Below are 21,215 nucleotides of genomic sequence, written 5' to 3' on the forward strand. Positions count from 1 at the left end.
TTTGGGAGTACTTGGTATGAGTCAAAGAAGTACAGTGAGATCAGAGAATATTCCTTTTTTTTTTTTTTAAGGAATTTATACCTTTCTAAGGGGAATTTTTATCTGACGTGGTAAATTTGGATGGCTGTTTATAAGTACAGCATGAAATCTGATTGATGAGAAAATGTGTTAACAATGCAAAACATTTAAGGGAAAACAATGTCTGGGAAGAGGAAAAAATAAAGGCAGAGAACTTGAGGCAGAGGTGAATACTGTTCATCTGAGGAGCAGAAGGAAGACCAGTGTGGCTAAATATGGCATGAAATGAAGTCAGAGGTAGGCTAAGGCCAAGTCATGGATGTGGTCCTTGGGAGCCTTGGTAAAGCGTTTGAATTTTAGTCTAGGTGCAGTGGGGAGTCATTGGAAAACTGTAAGCGGGAATATGATGTGATCTAATTTATCAAAACTAAAACAAAAACACTCCATAGAGAGTAGATTTGCCAGGAAACAGGTTGAAATTAAAGACAGGGAATTGAATTAGGAAGTTATTGCTATAGTTGTAATTTACTTTTTTTTCCCTACTCTGATATATAGATTTTTTTCATTCATAGTTAATATATTTGACTGCAATATCAGTATTATTGCTGATTTATCACTTACCTTCTTTTAAAGGTATTTTGTGTGTTGACAGCTTTGACATTGTGGGTGATGGGGTTAAAGATTTACTTGTTGGAAGAGATGATGGAATGGTGGAAGTATATAGTTTTGATAATGCCAATGAGCCTGTTCTACGATTTGATCATGTAAGTTCATTTTTAAGAAGACTATATATGTTTATATTTCATCAAACAATTATAGAAATGGCTGACAGTTTGTGTTTTCTTAAATGATTATGTTAAAATCTTGTATTTGGCTTAAAATATTGCTGCTTTGATATTATCAAAATCTTGTCTAGACTGCTCTTATGTTTGAATAATAGATATTGCCCTCAAGCTAAACAATAAATTACTTTTTCATTTGATTTCTAAATATTCTATATCTAAAGTATTAAATATTTTACCTTAGTTTCTATAATGCATAATATAGGAGTGACATTTATATGTTTGGGTAACATAAATGAGATTGTGTTGTTTTAAAGTAATAAGGTTTGGAGAATAAACTTCATATTGTTCAGATGATATAAAAAATATCCTTAAACAGAGAGGGCAAAGTAGCAATTTCACTTTCAGTCACCCAGGGTCCACTGTATAAGAAGAAATACTAGATAAGAGTAATTTTTAGCTCACAAATTTTAAGCATAATTAGGCTTCTTTATCCCAATCTTTCATTTTCATAAAGTGGTGTTCTCCTGTCCAGGGTTTCCCTCTTCTGCTTCATGCATGATGTGTTGAGGCTGTTCAAGAACAACAAAAAGCCACAACTCAGTATCAACTTTTCTTTCTTTGTCTAGTTTCTCTAATTGTGGTAGAAGTTCTCCCAGTACCTACTTGAATTGCATGTCAGTAAATACAGATGTTTTGATGCACAGATAAAGTATAGTATTATATAGATAATATGGGAATAAAAACATTATACAACATATTTTCTAGATATATTTCATATTCATCTTACTTTGGTATAAAAAGTCACCTTGTTAATGATGCAAATAATAGTTTAGGCTTAAACATACATAATAATCCTATTTGGGGATCTCTTAGTTTTTTTTATTAACCCCTGGGAAACTTTCCTATTTAGACCTCAAATCTCCTCTTTGACTTCTTTTCCAAATGCCAGTAATGACATAGCGTGTGTCCCCTCTGCCAGGTGTGGCACTAAGGATTCCTGTCTTTCAAGTCTTTCTTCTGTTTGTTTGATGATAGAGGTACTGCTTCCACATTATGTTAAAGCTGCAAATTTGTTGTCTCAACTTGATTCCTGATGTCACTCACTTTGCTGTCTTTCTAATCAGGACAAGTCCTCTTGTTTGACACAGTCTGGATTGACAGTTGGTTAATCAAACAAGTTAAGGAGCAGATCATTAAAAGATAATATGCATATACCTTAAACACTGCATTTAAAACTATGTTTTTAATTAATTTATTTTTGGCTGCACTGGGTCTTCATTGCCATATGCAGGCTTTCTCCAGTTACAGCGAGTGGGGGCTACTCTCTAGTTGGGGTGCGTGGGCTTCTCACTGTGGTGGCTTCCCTTGTGGCAGAGCGTGGGTCTAAGTGTGCAGGCTTCAGTAGTTGTGGGGTGTGGGCTCAGGGATTGTGGTGCAAGGGCTTAGTTGCTCCACAGCATGTGGAGTCCTCCTGGGGCAGGAATCGAACCTGTGTCCCCTGCCTTGGCAGGTAGACTCACAACCACTGGACCACCTGGGGAATCCTAAACATCACATTTTAACTTAAACTTATATATTTACTCACCAATATTTTGAACCATGACCAAGGTCTTTTTTTGTGAATTCCCCTAATTAGCATTCTGTTGTTACTTACATAAACCATGTCCATACTGTGTTGCCTAGGATCTCTTGTTTTATGGTTTGTGACTGGTTTTACAAACTATAAGTTGAATTAGCTAATTCTACAAGTCTAGGACTTTAAAAAAAAAATACTTGAATTACATAAAGTAAATGAACTTCATTAAAATGTTGTATTGGCAAAAAAATGTAGAAAGTATAGTTTTTTTAAATTTTCTAACTTTTCCTGAGTACATTAGGTTAAATAAGGTACTTCTAAGTGAGGAGAGAGTAAGTTATAATTAATAGTCACTTGAGGGGTTTTCCCTGTTGCTCCAGTGGTTAAGAATCCTCCTGCTAACGCAGGGGACATGTGTTCGATCCCTGCTCCAGGAAGACACCACATGCCTCGGAGCAGCTCGGCCCATGAGCCGCAACTGCTGAAGCCCATGTGCCTCCAGCCTGTGCTCCGCAGCAAGGGAAGCCCCTCCCTGCAGGGATAGCCCCCGCCCGCCAACAAAGGGCGGCCCCCATTCTCCGCAATTAGAGGAAGTCCACAAGCAGTGTTCTTGCCTGGAGAATCCCAGGGGCAGGGGAGCCTGGTGGGCTGCCGTCTCTGGGGTCGCCCAAAGTTGGACAGGACTGAAGCAACTTAGCAGCAGCACAAGCAGCAGCAGAGACCCAGAGCCACCAAAAATAGACAGATAAAAGAAGATAAGGGAGGGAGGGCGGGGAGGCAGAAGGCAGAGAAAAAAGGAAGATGGCTGAAAACAGTAACATAATGAAATAATAAGAACATAACCCTTATAATATTGGTGATAAGAGAATATCCTGAGCAAGATAAAAAAAACTTCAGAAGTCAGAAAGCAAAGACTAAAAGTTAAATAATTTAAATATAGTAATGATGAAAATCTGAAAGTTGAAAAATGTACACAGGAATGGATGCAGTTTTGTTTTTTTCAGAATTAACTTTAGCAGGAACATGAACAAAAAACTTCAAAGAATTCTAGTGTATATTAAGTACGCTGGGACACTCATTAAAAATGCACTTATACTAAAGACTTCCCTGGCAGTCCAGTGGTTAGGACTCTATGCTTCTATTGTAGGGGGCATGGGTTCAATCTGGTAGGGGAACTAAGATCCTATAAGCCATACAGCATGGCCAAAGGAAAAAAAAATGCACTTATGAACCTAATTTCATGCAGATATTTAATCAAACCTCTGTTACTTGAAACCTTCAGGTAATTAGCTCAGAAACAGCTAAGATAGTCTGATTTGCGGAATAGCTCAGTGGCTTGCCTTCTACAGGGCGGCTGAGGACGACTAGCATTTTTGATGCAAGTGTCCAATCCCTCTACCTTCTGCTTTAGAACAGTGGCTTTGGGCTTTGCCTAGTAAGAGTTACCTAGCAGAGCTGCTGGTCAAACCCATTAATGGGTTGCCAGCCCATTTTTTTCCTTAAAGAAAGAGAATAGATTAGAATATATCAGAGTATAATATAGAGTACAATACTTAAGCCTTTTAAGTTATTCTTGTTGTTGTATATGTTCATATGTGAAGTATACCAGATTGCAGTATAAAACTTATTGATTACTTTTCAAATAGCATGAAAGCCACTGACCTAGAGTGTTTGTTAAAAACAGATTCCTAGTTGACTTATCCAAGTAATTATTGTCAGACAAGTTTGGGAAGTATTGCTTTAAAGAGATACAAACTCCTGAAAAACAGGGTTTCTCTCCATAATAGCAAATTCCCTAAAGGTCCCATGTTAGCTACCATTTTCTTTATTCTTCTAAAAAGCTACTTGGAGAAAACACATGAGAGGTGGTCTGTGGAATTCAGATAAACTAAATGTGTTAAGAGTTTTGCTTATATAATGTTTTTTAAAAAATAACTTACTTCTTTATATAAATAAATGATCTTTGCTTATTAATGACTACTGTAGCTGAGTGGTACACACAGATACGTGAGTCATTTTCAGTCTCCTTTCCTCATATTGAAAAACACTGGAATTTCTGGCCACTTGTACAGGATTTTCACCTTTCCAATCTCAGTGTCTTCAAATAAGTATTCAGTAAAAATATATTTAATATTTGGAGATAGGAAAATAAGTTTTGCAGCTTATTTAACTTTGTGAAATTTTATTGATGACGTGCTTGATCTTAAATTCATTGTAGACGTTGTCTGAGAGTGTCACGTCAATCCAGGGTGGCTGTGTAGGGAAAGACGGCTATGATGAAATCGTGGTATCCACATACTCAGGTAAGGTAAATGGAAATGGTAATAGCTAGTTGAAAGAATCAATCATAAAAAATATAAATTTGATAAATTGCTTTTAAAAATAGGTAAATTTGATAAATTGCTTTTGATTATTTTTTTCAGTTTATTAGTAAGTATCCCTTACCTATAGCATTAAAAGCTTTATTGGTTAAAAATAAGAAAGAAAGGAGTATTATTGATTTATAAAATCATTTCTTTATTAATGCTTTTAAAAAATGTTTAGTATATCTCTAGTATCTTTGAAAATTAAATTATATCCTTTGACTTAAAAATTATTATTTACTGAAATTTAGTTTGTTTTGTTACTATGTACATTTCTTATAAAACTTACTTTCTTTTGAGCTGGTCATTTTTGGATTTTCACAATAGTTATATGAGATTTTAACTTTCCATGAAAGTAGTTTTTGAAAGGCAGCTCTTACTCATCAGCTCTTTTTTGCATTTGCTAGACTATGTTGACTTATTTCATACCTGAAAGCTAAAGTTATAAATTAGGAAGGATTTCTTTAATTGCAGTATTACAGTATTTCAGGCAAAGCAAAAATGGTATCCGAAGTAATTTCGTTATAGTTTGAATATCTTCCAGCTTGATTTCTTTTGTTTCTTTTTTTTTGTTTTGTTTTGCTTATGCTTTTTTGAAAAAGAATAAGTCCAAAACTAAATGAGGTTGATGTTGGTAGACAAAGGGGCATGCATTTTGGGTTTAACACTGGCAGCACTTAATGGTGCATGATTTAATTCATCTCTGCAGGCTGGATTACAGGTCTGACAACAGAGCCTGTTCATAAGGAAAGTGGACCAGGAGAAGAAATAAAATTTAATCAGGAGATGCAGAATAAAATTTCTTCTTTACGGTAATTTTGGATTTTGGTTTGCCTTTTTTTTTTCATTTCATGAAGTATGTGATTGTTATTTTCTTTGTTACTTATTGGTACTGTATATTTTACTGGAAGAAATTATATAATTAGTTTATCACCTTTTTAAGTGAAAGTTTATCCATTTGAGAACATTAGCAGTAAGTGCTGATTAATATTTGGAGTTAGAAATACACTTTTTATGTGTTTTTTTCTATGTTGATTTTTTCTTAGATCAAAAATTTAAGAAAAATCTAAGAATATGTTTTTGCATTTGTCTATTATAGAGTGTTTTTTTTTAATAGACATTAAAAAGTAGCCAATATAGATGGCTCCATTCCTTATTAATTCTAATATTCACTGCTATTGTGGACCTTTCTGAATCTATACTTTGGCTTATAAGTTTTCTTTCTGGAAATGAGTAATGTTAACTCCTTTAGACACAAGGATCACTTTCACGGCCTGTTCAGTTTGACAAGTCCTATGACAAGGGCCTCAAGGAAAATTGCTTCATATAGTGAAGAAGTAGGAGTTGCTGAAACTTTTTTTAAAAATTTTTTTACTTTACAATATTGTATTGGTTTTGCCATACATTGACAAGAATCTGCCACGGGCGTACATGTGTTCCGCATCCTGAACCCCCTTCCTAGCTCACTCCCCATCCCATCCCTCTTGGTCATCCCAGTGCACCAGCCCCGAGCACCCTGTATCATCGAACCTGGACTGGCGATTCGTTTCACATGTGATAATTTACATGTTTCAATGTCATTCTCCCATATCATCCCACCCTCGCCCTCTCCCACAGAGTCCAAAAGACTGTTCTATACATCTGTGTCTCTTTTGCTGTCTCACATACAGGGTTATCATTACCATCTTTCTAAATTCCATATATATGTGATAGTATACTGTATTGGTATTTTTCTTTCTGGCTTACTTCACTTTGTATAATAGACTCCAGTTTCATCCACCTCATTAGAACTGATTCAAATGTATTCTTTTTAATGGCTGAGTAATACTCCATTGTGTATATGTACCACAGCTTTCTTATCCATTCATCTGCTGATGGACATGTAGGTTGTTTCCATGTCCTGGCTATTATAAACAGTGCTGTGATGAACATTGGGGTACACGTGTCTCTTTCAATTGTGGTTTCCTTGGTGTGTATGCCCAGCAGTGGGATTGCTGGGTCATATGGCAGTTCTATTTCCAGTTTTTCTAAGGAATCTCCACACTGTTCTCCATAGTGGCTGTACTAGTTTGCATTCCCACCAACAGTGTAAGAGGGTTCCCTTTTCTCCACACCCTCTCCAGCATTTATTGCTTGTAGACTTTTGGATAACAGCCATTCTGACCAGCATGAGATGGTACCTTATTGTGGTTTTGATTTATATTTCTCTGATAATGAGTGATGTTGAGCATCTTTTCATGTGTTTGTTAGCCATCTGTATGTCTTCTTTGGAGAAATGTCTACTTAGTTCTTTGGCCCACTTTTTGACTGGGTCTTTTATTTTACTAGAATTGAGCTGCAGGAGTTGCTTGTGTATTTTTGAGATTAATTCTTTGTCCGTTGCTTCGTTTGCTATTATTTTCTCCCATTCTGAAGGCTGTCTTTTCACCTTGCTTATAGTTTCCTTTGTTGTGCAGAAGCTTTTAATTTTAATTAGGTCCCATTTGTTTATTTTTGCTTTGATTTCCAATATTCTGGGAGGTGGGTCATAGAGGATCCTGCTGTGATTTATGTTGGAGAGTGTTTTGCCTATGTTCTCCTCTAGGAGTTTTATAGTTTCTGGTCTTACGTTTAGATCTTTAATCCATTTTGAGTTTATATTTGTGTATGGTGTTAGAAAGTGATCTAGTTTCATTCTTTTACAAGTGGTTGACCAGTTTTCCCAGCACCGCTTGTTAAAGAGATTGTCTTTTCTCCATTGTATATTCTTGCCTCCTTTGTCAAAGATAAGGTGTCCATAGGTGCGTGCAACTTTTAATGATTATTCTCCTTACTTCAGCCCTTGCCAACTTCTTGGGGGAGTGAAAGTTAATCTTTTTTTGGTGGCAGTTGCTACAGAAGTTTTTGAGGCAACAAATTGCCACAAGTGCTAGTTCACTAAAGCCTCACCACCAGTTCCCCACAAACCCGTTCACCAGAGTCACTAGGAGAGAAAGTTCTAATATTCTGCAGTAAGGATACCAAGTAGAGTTAATGAATTGCAATCTTATGACCTCAGTACTATACCTTATGTTTATAACTAAGTCAACTCCTTCCTGATTTCACTGGAATGTATGCTTATGAGAAGGTTACGTCGGTTTTGTTCATAGAGTCACTCAGTAAATATTTCTTGAGTGAATGAATCTTTTCCTTGGTTAATTGCACAAATCTCTTCCAAGATCCTTCTCAGACTTTCCCCCTAAACTCGAGGTAGCCAAACCTCATATTGTTCTCTCCCAGTTACTGTTTGCTTCGTTTGCATTTGGCCTTTCCTTTTATCTGGAGCAACTCAAAGCAGTGCCTGCACAGTTCAGTCTCCAGCACTTGGAACTTCAGCTGGCTCATGATTCTCGCTGATACTCTGCAGTCTTTGTTGTCTGTCTGCTCTAATGTTTCTCTGAAAAGTACATGTTTATTGATTTCACACATTTTGTTTCTTCGCATTGAATATAAGCTATTCTACCCCAGAACAATCAGTTTGTCTTCTGATTAGCACTACATGTAACTGAGGCCAGACTCATGTGTTTTGCAGCTTGCCTTGATTCTTACAACTCTTTATTAATATTGCTTGTATGGGGCTGAGACGATATTTTAGTTTTTAGATTATAGATAGATGATATGGAACCAGTTGGTCAGTGATAGAAGCAAAAATTTTCTTTCTATTTCTGTTATAGTTCAAGTGCAACCAATTAAAAAATCCATTTTGTAGAAGTAAATGTCTGTCAAATTTTTGTAAACATTCTGAGGACCTCAGATGGTTATAGGTGACAAAGTTCTATATTTTCGTCTAGGAGTGAATTGGAACAGCTGCAGTATAAAGTGCTACAGGAGAGAGAGAAACATCAGCAGTCTTCTCAGTCAAGCAAAGCAAAATCAGCAGTACCTTCATTTAGTGTAAATGACAAGTTTACATTAAATAAAGATGATGCCAGCTACAGCCTTATCTTAGAGGTGCAGACAGCGATAGATAATGTCTTAATACAGGTAAGTATGCATAATTTCTTTGTTTTATGACTGGATATATTTTAGTGTCCACTAATTATTTTGGACACTTTTAGTTTTAGACAGCGATTTTAAACATCTATCATCTTAATCTTCCATTAGATAATCAGTTACTTATAGATTATTTAAATATATCTTTACTTTCACCCTATACATATTAAACAAAAGGCTGGTGAACTTAAGTTTCAGAAAGATTAAGGAAGGACATTTAGGATTTTGTTCTTTGGAGCCTTTAGGAAAATTTTAACAGAGATGTGATTTGTAAAACTTCAATATTTAATATCCTGAATAGGATCTTTAAGTTCCAAATACTAAAGTAAGAGTTTACAGTACAGACTGCTCATTAACCATCAGTTTCCAGATAGGTCAATAGGCAAAGCAGATGATTTCAAAGGGTGGAACCTAGAGATAATAATGTATAGCACCATTTTTCAATTTATTTAATAATTTTTTTTCCTATACTAGAAGAGAGTGGAAAAGGATGATAGTAGGATGAATGGAAAATAAGAGTAAAAAGGAGGAAGAAGACAAAGTTTGAAAAGATATGGGGGAGGGGGAGGATTATTAATTAAAACTTAAAGGCAGAAATTTCTCTTAAGTGACGTTAGCTCTGGGACTGTTACACTGAACAACTCTAGGTGCATCACTTATATAGAGCACAGTGCAAACTCATTGTCCTAGAAGCTACCTCTCCAGAGTAGATTAAAAATCACCCTCTTTCTGTGTTACAGATGAAATAAAAAATTATAAAAATGAACTGCTATAAATAAGCATGGGCTTCCCAGGTGGCACTTGTGGTAAAGAACCCGCCTGCCAATACAAGAGATATAAGAGACTCGGGTTCAATCCCTGAGTCGGGAAGATCCTCTGGAGAAGGGCATGGCAACCCATTCCAGTATTCTTGCCTGGAGAATCCCAGGGATAGAGGAACCTGGCAGGATACAATCCATGGGGTCACAAAGAGTCAGATATGACTGAAGCGACTTATCATGCAAGCATGCATAATAAACATGACCATATGTAGCCCATGGTAGGATTTTTAGCACTGACAGAAAGGCCTAAGAAGACTATACTTTAAAAAGAGCAGTGAGAGATTAAAATCTGTAATCTCTGATTAATCCAAATTAGAAAAATAAGTCATAATATGACATTTATTCATATTATATTTTTTTCTAGAAGTACATATTATCAAATATAAGTTTAGAGAGTTCATACTCTCATATTTAGAGATTAACATAAACTAGAACCAAAGAAAACCCTAAAAGAAAATATGTGTTGAAAAATTTCTAGTTTTCTACCTGAACCTTTCTTTTCCTTTTAATATTGATTGTAGAGTGATGTTCCAATAGATTTACTTGATGTGGATAAAAATTCTGCTGTTGTCAGCTTTAGCAGCTGCGATTCTGAGGTGAGTAAAAAATATAAAGAATTCTTTAGATGCTTTCATTTTCATTATGCCATTTTGTATGAAACCTGTAAATGCTATTAGGGTCATTGTTCCGTCAATATTTCCTTCCATAACCTTTCCCTCAAAAGCTGTTTATATTCTCTTTCTCTGTATTCATATAATCCAGAAACTGGAGTGTTGTCTTTTAAATTCTTTCCTTTTTTCTGATCTGTTTAATCCAATTATAGTAGATCCCTCCCTCTTATCTGCTGGAGATACTGTGCATTCTAAAAGCCCCAGTGGATGCTTGAAATTATCAATAGTACAGAACCCTTGAATAATACTGTGTTTTTTTCAGTATCATTACTTTTGCACTTTGGAGCTATCATTAAGTAAAACATGGGTTACCTGAACACACATGTCATCTGATAACAGAGATGGTTACTAAGTGTAACGGGCAGGTAGCACATATGACATGAATATGCAAGATAAAGGACTGATTCATGTCCTGGATGAGATGGAGTGGGATGTTACAAGTTCTCATCACACTACTCAGAATGGTGTGTGATTCTGTAAGCAAAACTTATGAGTTGCTTATTTCTGGCATTTTCTATTTAATATCTTCAGACCATAGTTGACCATGGGTAACTGAAACATCAAAAAGCAAAACCACAGATAATGGGGAGACTACTTGTAGTCACTGATTTCTGTCAGTTCTCACTTCCTTGCTCTTAGCTGTCTGCTTTGCTTCATTTTTACTTCTGTTAACCTTCCAGCTCTCACCATGCTTGCTTGAACCACCAGCTGGCTTGTATCCACCAGTTTCTCTGCCTTCAGTATTGCCTTTCAATCACAGGAGATGCTATGCACTTCCGTCCAAGAGGCCTTCCTAAAATACAAACATCACTGTGTCATTTCTCTTCTCACAACCTTTTAAAACCTTTCCTGAGCTGCATGTAAGTCTAGACCTCTCACTGTACCATAAAAGCTTTCCATAATTCAGCTCTGATTACAACTCCAACTTAGTCTCTCACCAGCTGCTACCTTCCCTCCCAGGCACATGATTTCTGCCAAACTGAAGTTCTTAAAATTTCTTCAAATGCTATATAGTTTCACACATTCCTACAGTTAAACACGATCTGTTCCATCTGCCTGCCTTTCCACGCTGTCTCTTACTGACTCTTGCTTACCCTTCATCCAGTAGACATTTATTGAACACCTACTCTGTGCAGAGTACCCGGGATGAGCCCATAGCCGAGCTTTCAGATGCGTTTGCCGTTCACGTCTCTCTATGTTGGTACTAGCTGACTAGCAGTCTCGGCACTAGGTTCAGCTCCTGAGGAAAAGTTAGGGTACAGAGAAAGTCTGGGGAAGGCAAGCCAGAGAAGAAAGTGTGACTGGAACTGGCATTAAAAAGAGAAGGGTAGAAAGAATAGATAGAGAACAAAGTTGATAGTTATATTAGGGAATAATTTTCAAAATAATTTCAGAGTAAAACTTTTTTTTGATAAGAGATTTATCAAAAAGCAGTTGTATTGTTATCATATATGCTTTGCCATCCCTGTTTGAGAATAAGATACAAAAGATTAAGACCTACGTTTTTATGATCGTTAAAAAAATCAAGTTAGTATGAACTTCAGATCTTTAATTCCTAAGTTACAGTGAAAAATTAGCCTGTTTATATCAATGCAGGATTTGAGTATTTTATGCTAATTTAAAACCTGTTTTCTAGAATGATGACTTAAAAAACAAATCTTATAGAGATTTCAAACATATATGAAAGGAAAAGAATAGTACCACCTCCATGAACTCATCACTAACTTTAACATATGGCCAGTCTTGTTCTCTGCTCTTTACCCTCTTCTCCCCATGCCAAACCTAACTCCAGACATTTTATCTCTTTTAATTAGTCATTTTATCTGTAAACACTGAGATACAAAACATTTGTTTTTAATTACACAAAAGTATATTTATTTTTAAGTTGACTTATCCTCTGTGCTTGCTGAGTTTAAAACGTTTGAATTTTCTTTTAATATTAGCGTTCCTTTTATTTCTTCAGGTATTTATTAAAAATAGGAAAATATCAGTACATGAAAATTGCATATCGAATAGTTCATGTTGTTTTGTCTGATTTTGCAATTCATGCACCCAGAAATACTTTTTTTTGTTTTTAGTAGTTTATTATTCTATTTCAAGAAGTTACATTATATGAAGTAACCTCTCCAATTTTATTCAACAAACATGTATTGAATGCCTATGGTCTACTTGACACTGTGCTATTTGCTGGAAATACATAGATGAAATCTTTCTAAGTTGTCTGTAAGTATGTGTGAAAATCAAATACGTTCAACACTGAACATTTATGTTTTTTGCCTTTATAATATAGACAGGAATTTGCACTATCAGTTAAATTTTTGGAAGGACAATTAATATTTTTAAATATTATGGGAGAAATTCAAGATGGAAAGAGCATTGAGCTATAGATATGAATTTGAATTCCAGTGTTATTACTTACTGGCTTTTAGGAAAATTACCTAACCCTTCATGCCCCATTTTCTTCATCTGTTAAAGCTTCCCACATAGGGTTGTTTATAGGAATAAGCATAAAGCTCATAGCACAGTGCCACCCAAATGATAGGTGCTCAGTAAAATGATAACCGTTATTATTATTATTAATGCTGTTGTTATTCTTAAAGACATGGATTAATTCTCCTCAACTTCTGAATTATTCCTAGTCAAATGACAATTTTCTCCTCGCCACTTACCGGTGCCAGGCAAATACCACAAGACTAGAGCTCAAGGTAAAAATGTTTGAAATTACCTTTACTTGAAAGTTCGAACTTTCTTTTTCCTTGGTAAGTCTTGCAACATGCAATATCATTTCTTTGCATTAAATTTCTTCCTGAAATAAGCATTTTGAATGATGTCTTTTGAATGACCTGTTTTTGAGAATCTGAGGTTTCTGTGCTGTGCTGTGCTTAGTTGCTCAGATATATCCAACTCCTTGCAACCGTATGAACTATATATAGTCCTCCAGGCTCCTCTGACCATGAGATTCTCCAGGCAAGAATCTTGGAGTGGGTTGCCATTCCCTTCTCCAGGGGTATCTTTCCAAACCAGGGATTGAACCCAGGTCTCCTGCATTACAAGTGGATTCTTCACCTATTTGATTTTAATTCAGCCCAAACCACTGTCTCTTCTATTAACACACAACTAATTACATTCACTAAAATTTTTACCAATCCTAAATTTTCTCTAGCTGGAAATTTTTTCTAATTTTCTATTATGGAAAGTTTCAAACATACATAAGAGTAATGATTCCTGCTTAAGCAATGATCAATTCATAACAATCTTATTTATGCTGTCACTCTCTGTTCCAAATTATTTTGAAACAGATACAGGATGTAATTTTTTTTGTAAGTATTTCAGTATATATGTTTAAAAGATAAGAACTCTTTTTAAACCTAATCACAATACTGTTATCAAACCAAAAAATTAATAATTCCTTAGTATCATCAAATGTTTAGTGTAGTGGGTTTTGCTTTTAATTTAACGTTTGATTCAGTCATAGTCCAAATAAGGTAATTTGGTTACTGAAGTATCTGAGCATTTGCCCTGTATTTTCCTATTATCTGGATTTTTCTGATTGCATTCAGTGATGGCATTACTATCTATCTATTCCAGGGAAAATCTTTGAAGTTTCCTTTTGCAATGTACTAGGATAATCATTTTTATAATTAAATACTGTTTTTAGCACACAAATATATTTTAGTTTCTAGTGTGAGATTAAAAAAAAAACTTTTGGTACATTTATGATACAAAAATTAAGGACTATATAAATTTTTCCTGGTGTTGCTGATGTTCTGAGACTCAAAGTAAGATTTTTTTCAACAGAGATGCTATTACACAATAACTCACATCTGGTTAAGGAACTTCCAGTTTCTGCTTGTCTAACAAATTGGCAAAAATTTAGAGAAAGCAGCATCATTAGTGACAGGATGAGGAAAAGGACACTGTCAGTCATAACTGAAGGAAATAATTGTTAAAGCCACTTTCGTAAAATAGGCTATAGTCCCACTTATTGGAATCTATTTCATAGCAATAAAGTCATAGTAGTGTACCCACAGATATATGTATAATTAACTGCAGCATTGTTTGTAGAAGCAGAAAGGTGGAATCAAAGTGAACACTCAGTATTTAATGTTTGATTAAGTAGCTGTTTAACCATTCCATAGAATATTGCACAGCTGCAAGAAAGAATGAGCTGATCTATTCCTTTTAACATAGAGCAATTTCCATGAAAAACGCAAAATGCAGATAAAAGTTCTATATATGTATATACGTATTATCTATAATATGAAGAAATATATAGAAAGAATCATAGCTGTCTGATATGATAGGTCATACAATAGGGGAAAGGTTTGGGTGGGATGTGAGCGGGAGGGAGATGATAGTATTAGGAGAGGCAGAGATAAGGGAAGATGTTAGAAATAAAAACAAAGCTGTCTATGATATAAATAGAATTTATTCATGTGAAATTATGCATTTATTTTTGTACATCTGCATAGAGAGATGTATGAAAGGTTGACTATCAAAATAGCAATAATGATCATCTCTAGGTGGTAGGATTTCAGATGACTCATGTTAATCCTAATTTTTCTTCATTGTTTGGATTTTTAAAATAATGAATATGAAGTATATAATGAGAAAACATGACTTTTTTAAAAATTTATGAACAATTGTGTTCTTTTTTAAAAATTATACTCTGTTTATAGTTATTATAAAATATTGGCTATATTCCCTGTGTTATACTAATTACAACATTCAGAAAACAGATCATGGCATCCCAGTCCCATCAGTTCATGGCAAATAGATGGGGAAACAATGGAAACAGTGGCTGACTTTATTTTTCTGGGCTCCAAAATCACCGCAGATAGTGACTGCATCCATAAAATTAAAAGACACTTACTCTTTAGAAGGGAAGTTATGACCAACATAGACAGCATATTAAAAAGCAGAGACATTACTTTGTCAACAAGGGTCCGTCTAGTCAAGGCTTATGGTTTTTCCAGTAGTCATGTATGGATGTGAGAGTTGGACTATGAAGAAAGCTAAGCACCGAAGAATTGATGCTTTTGAATTGTGGTGTTGGAGAAGACTCTTGAGAGTCCCTTGGACTGCAAGGAGATCCAACCAGTCCATCCCAAAGGAAATCAGTCCTGAATATTCATTGGAACGACTGATGCTGAAGGTGAAACTTGAATACTTTGGCCACCTGATGTGAAGAGCTGACTCATTTGAAAAGACTCTGATGCTGGGAAAGATTGAAGGCAGGAGGAGAAGGGGACAACAGAGGATGAGATGGTTGGATGGCACCATTGACTCAATGAACATGAGTTTGGGTAAACTCCGGGATATGGTGATGGACAGGGAGGCCTGGCGTGCTGCAGTTCATGGGGTCACAAAGAGTCGAACACAACTGAGCGACTGACCTGAACTGAACTGATACTAATTATGAATTTACTGTGGAAAAATTTATGTGCCAGTTTAAGCTTACCCCTTAAAAAGAAGCCCTAAAGATACAGCTTTATCAGATGAATTTTTTATTTTCCTCCTGTATTTTTATTCTTTATCCTTTACTTATGTTTTCTCTCTTTGCATTCAGAGAAATATTTTTAGTGTAACATTTGCAAAAAATTCTTGCTTTAAATTTTTATTTTTGTTTCCCATTTAGGTAAAACATTGATTTGCTTCCCCCACCTCACATGCCAGGGAAAGTATGAGTTGATATGTCAGTTAAGAAGCTGCCTTTGTAATACAAGACGTTCTACAGTCCCGTTTCATGAACTAGAGCAGGGAGGAGTTGAAAGGGGCTGCAGGAGAGAGAAGCTGGACTGCTTTCTAATTCCTCTAAATTTAGGTCTTCACAGTTATATGAATTAGAGTTTTCTATAAGTGCTTTAAATTCTCAGGATATCCAACTAAAAGGGTACAAAGAATTTCCTAATCCAAATATGTCATAATTAGATTATGAGTATGCTTTTCTGTTTTCATAGAAAGTTAAGAATTAAGTTATTGGAAACATTTTTTTTTCCTGGCAATAGAATTTTGAAAAGATTTTTTGGCTGCACAGGCTCCTCATTGCAGCATGAAGGCTTCTCTAGCTGCAGAGAGAAGGTTTCTCTTGTTGTGGCACACGGGCTCTAGAGAGCTTGCACTCAATAGCTGCAGCTCACAGGCTTAGTCCCTCTGTGACATGTGGTATCTTAGTTCCCTGACTAGGGATCAAACCCATTTTTCCTTCATTGGAAGGCAGACTCTTAACCACTGGACCACCAGGGAAGGTCCCTTGCAATAGATTTTTTATAATAGCCATATGCTGTAATGTCCCCATTTCTGAGAGAACTAAGTGTTAAGTTATTGACTCACTTATCCTTTCAACAAAAATGTCTAAATTTTTACCATTTTTTAATGTGAATCTTATACAGTGTATCATACACCTATGTTTTCAGATGTGATAAGGTGGTGTATGAGAATGTTTATCTTTCAGAATGACAAATCTATAAATTCTGTGGTAGGGATGACTTCAGCTCAGTTCAGTCACTCAGTCGGGTCCAACTTTTTGTGTCGCCATGGACTGCAGCACACCAGGCTTCCCTGTCCATCACCAACTCCCAGAGCTTACTCAAACTCATGTCCATCGAGTGGGTGGCACTATCCAACCATCTCATTTTGTTGTCCCCTTCTCCTGCCTTCAATCTTTCCCAGCATCAGGGTCTTTCTCAATGAGTCAGTTCTTCGAATCAGGTAGCCAAAGTATTGGAGTTTCAGCTTCAGCATCAGTCCTTCCACTGAATGTTCAGGACTGATTTTCTTTAGGATGGACTGGTTGGATCTCCTTGCAGTCCAAGGGACTCTCAAGTGTCTTTTCCAGCACCACAGTTCGAAAGCATCAATTCTTCGGCGCTCAGCTTTCTTTATAGTCCAACTCTCACATCCATACATGACTATTGGAAAAACAACAGCCTTGACTATATGAACCTTTGTTCACAAAGTAATGTCTCTGCTTTTTAATATCCTGTCTAGGTTGGTCATAGCTTTTCTTCCAAGGAGCAAGCATACCTCCTTTGAGTGTTTGAGTATCTCCTGTGGAGGTCCAGGTCAGAGGGATGACTTACAGATGGATTAATTTTGCTTTTGATTGCTAAAATCTTTAAAAATTTTCTTTGACTATAGTGGTAAAAAGTTCCTGTTGAATAGAATGTCATTATTTCCATCAGTGTGTTACAGAAGAAATTAAAGCCTTTGATTACTTGTGTTGAGCATTTTAAAGATAGCATTATGTTGCTAGATTATTCTTATTTTCTTTCCTCTTTTGTGTTGAATCAGATTCGCTCAATTGAAGGCCAGTATGGCACACTTCAAGCATATGTGACTCCAAGAATTCAACCCAAAACATGTCAGGTCCGCCAGTACCATATCAAACCCCTTTCACTCCATCAAAGAACTCACGTTATTGATCATGACAGGTAGGACAAAGGGAGAGTTTATTTTCAGGATATTACATGATGCATATAAACTTTCTTGTTATTTTATTCTGGTAGCAAATTTGTGCTTAAAAAAAACAAAAATGCTATGTACAGGTTTCCCCCGCTATCTGAAAGTAGGGCATTTTAATGAAACCTTTCATATGCCAAAATAGCATAAAGCAGAGAAACAGTTACCTTAGGACACATCTTGCTAATGGATGCTTAGAATCAATTGTGATAAAGCACAGACGGTCACAGAGTTCAGAGCTCTGCCGCCTGGTGCTCAGAAGCTGAGTGTAGCTCCTGGAGAAGGAGCTTGGTGGGCCTTTCTCAGTGCTGCTGGGGTGCGGGCTACTTCTCTAAGTTTGCTGCAGAACAGATGCTGAGGCTATTTTTGCTTTGTACCTTTTTTTGTAAAAGCAAAAATCCTCTTTGGATTTTTTTTGGTTACTGAAAATAGGTACTCATGTAGGCCTTACAGAAAATTAAAATGGCATAATATGAGCTTTCAAAAAGCGGGGGATACCTGTGTTAATATTTCTAATAGAGGTGAGTCTTTGTCTTCTTTTAGAGGCTGATTTGAGCTGGGCGCTCCTTGGATTATAGTCTTATATATGTTCCTACATGACACTATGGAAATAATTTAACTCTTTGGGTTTTTTTTTTTTTTAAATAAGGTTCGTGTGGACATCTCCAAAGTTTCTTCTATTCTGTATTCTCTTAAAATTCGTTCTGTACCTTTAATTTGATAAACTTGTATTTTTTTAACTATCCTTTTGATTCATTTTACATTTATTTAATTTACTTTACAACCTTTTATGTGTATGTGTGATTTGCAGGATAGAAATTTAATTCCATATCCTTGCAAAATAGAAGGTATCATTCCTTAACTTTCCTAGTGGCACGCAGCTAGTGTTTCAAACCCACATCTATCTGTCTTAAAAAAGCCCAGTTCTTTACTTTCACATTATGCTGATTTTTTTTCCTTACCTTGTGTATGTTTTGTAGTTTGTATAGTAAAAATACTAGATGAACTTATGAAAAATGGAATTGACCTAAGTAAACTGAATTTTTATTTGTAAAGGCATATTATAATGAAAACAAGCTTTTTATGTCATTTAACTGTTAAAGTACAGGTATAGCAAAATGTTTATCTGATGGGTAAGATTAACCTGAGAAAAATTAAGTGGCTGCTTTTATGTTTGTAACTACTATTGCAAAATTCTGTTTTTTAATGTATTAAGTACATATAATACCTCTATGTATTCCCATACAAATATATGTACTCTTATTAAATTGCAGACCCATGAATACATTGACTTTGACAGGTCAGTTCAGTTTTTCTGAACTTCACTCCTGGGTGGTTTTTTGCATGCCTGAAGTTCCTGAAAAACCTCCAGCAGGAGAATGTGTGACATTTTATTTTCAGAACACCTTCCTGGATACACAGCTTGAAAGTACCTACAGGTAAATAAAACTCATTTGTGTTTCACATGTGTTTTTACATAAATGGAACTTCTAAATTTCCATATGTTTTAAGACAGTAATTTGCAAATAATATAATTTGAAAACTATACTGTTCAAGAGAATCTACTGAAAAGGAAGTGGGACTAATGATTGACTAGCAATAAATATGAAAGATCAATATGTTTCCCATTCTCAACCATAACCAGTTAGAAAATAAATTGTTTTTTAAAAATGTTTCAGAGCAACAATAACAAAATATTCATAAAAATATGTGGGAATGCTCTTTCTTTAAAATATGTAGAACTTCATGAAGAAAACGTTAACATTTTATTGACATAAAAGATTTGATTAATGTGAAGACATTGTAAACATGCAAGTCCTTCTCAAATTGACTTGAATTCCATTTTGAATTACAAGAAGAATGACCATTGAGTTTCTTTATGCAAAAATAAGAAATGGCTCCGAATTTGAAATCTTAGAACATGCAGGCTTTTGAAGCTACCACATTATGAAGTGAAGGTCATCATTCTTTGACACTCTTCCTCAAGCTCACAGTTGCGCTCTTGCCCTCTTCACTGTCACTCCCTTGCATAGGCCTCCCTACTTTCTGTTTCTGAATATAGTGGAGACCAAAATTTTCTTCTCCTCTGTTCTTTTTCAGAATATGTTGGGTAAGGCTGATTTCTCTGTAGTCCACTTTGACCTTGTACCCTTATACTTTTTCTCATTCTCTCACAGCTATAGGTTAGTATTGTCTGTTTGATCTTTTGTTTTTATTTTAATTTTGTTGTTTGGAGGGGAGAGGGCTTCTTATCTTCCCTCTGTTTCTGTCTCTTGATTGTTTCCCTGAGCAGTTTACTGAGGTATTCTACTTCTGCTTTCTAGCTGAGACTTTACCACGCTAAGTTCAGCAAACAGCAGTGAACACGTAATTTTACCTTTGAATATAGCCTTTGGGACCAAGAACTCTCCAGAAATCTAATTGGTTTTATTTTATATATATATTTGTTTCCCCAAATCTTGCTTATATAATTGGTTTTAGCATCAGTTCTGAGGAGCCATTTCACTGTACCCTCTAGGGAATCTTATCTGTGTCTAAGCCTGGAATCATGACTTCTGTTTTGGAGTATGACAGCGAACCTCACACTTTAATCATAGTAGACAATTTGACAGGCCCCTGGCATGTTATATATTTTTACAGTAGCACATCTTTGCTTTTTATCATTCTGTATCCTTAAATATTCTTTTCTTAACAGTCAAAACTCTACTTATTTTTGAAGGTCCAACTCAGTAGCTACATTTTTGAAGTTTTCCTGGATGCTCTTCTCTGTTCCCATAGCATTTTATTCTTACCTGTCTTAGATTTTTCTTGTTACTTGTTTGAAGTATGTAATAATTTTTATGCAAGCTAGTCTCTAAACCAGATTGTAAGTTTCTGGGCAGAGTTTATTTCTTTATTATTTTTGTTTGTATCCTCATGTGTCTAACACATGGCTTTAAACATAGTGTTGTTTAGTCGCTAAGTTGTGTTCAACTCCTTTGCGACCCCAGGGACTGCACTTGGCCAGCCTCCTCTGTCCATGGGGATTCTCCAGGCAAGAATACTGGAGTGGGTAGCCGTGTCCTCCAGGGAGTCTTCCCAATCCAAGGATCTAACCCAGGTCTCCTGCATTGCAGGCTTATTCTTTACCACTGAGCCAGCTGGGAAGCCCCTTGGACATGGTGGTACACTCAATAAATGTTTTTTTGGGTACCTGATTAAGAAATATATATTGAAGAAGACCCTGCAATCTGACTCCTAGGCATATATCTGGAGAAAAACATAATCCAAAAGGTTACATGCACCACAGTGATTACTGCAGCACTGTTTACAATAGCCAAGACATGGAAACAACCTAGACGTCCATCAGCAGAGGAATGGATAAAAATTTGTTACATATATACAATAGAATATTGTTGTTGTTGTTCAGTCGCTAAGTTGTGTCCAACTCTATGCTCTCTCCTGGGCTGCAGCACACCAAGCTTCCCTGTCACCATCTCCCAAAGTTTGCTCAGGTTCAAGTCCATTGA

General features: G+C 35.8%; 1 protein-coding gene across 1 annotated transcript in view; it reads left to right on the plus strand.

Moving 5' to 3' along the window:
- BBS7 (Bardet-Biedl syndrome 7) overlaps window positions 1-21,215 on the plus strand; it is a 39,406-nt gene that overhangs the window by 12,859 nt on the left and 5,332 nt on the right. Inside the window, exons 8-15 of the mRNA XM_069592938.1 lie at window positions 652-782; window positions 4,598-4,682; window positions 5,452-5,554; window positions 8,552-8,744; window positions 10,096-10,170; window positions 12,885-12,950; window positions 17,539-17,678; window positions 18,981-19,145. Of these exons, the coding sequence (XP_069449039.1) occupies window positions 652-782; window positions 4,598-4,682; window positions 5,452-5,554; window positions 8,552-8,744; window positions 10,096-10,170; window positions 12,885-12,950; window positions 17,539-17,678; window positions 18,981-19,145 (958 nt within the window). The remainder of the gene's footprint in view (window positions 1-651; window positions 783-4,597; window positions 4,683-5,451; window positions 5,555-8,551; window positions 8,745-10,095; window positions 10,171-12,884; window positions 12,951-17,538; window positions 17,679-18,980; window positions 19,146-21,215) is intronic.

This window comes from Ovis canadensis, chromosome 6 (assembly GCF_042477335.2).
Source record: "Ovis canadensis isolate MfBH-ARS-UI-01 breed Bighorn chromosome 6, ARS-UI_OviCan_v2, whole genome shotgun sequence".
Classification (NCBI taxonomy): domain Eukaryota; kingdom Metazoa; phylum Chordata; class Mammalia; order Artiodactyla; family Bovidae; genus Ovis; species Ovis canadensis.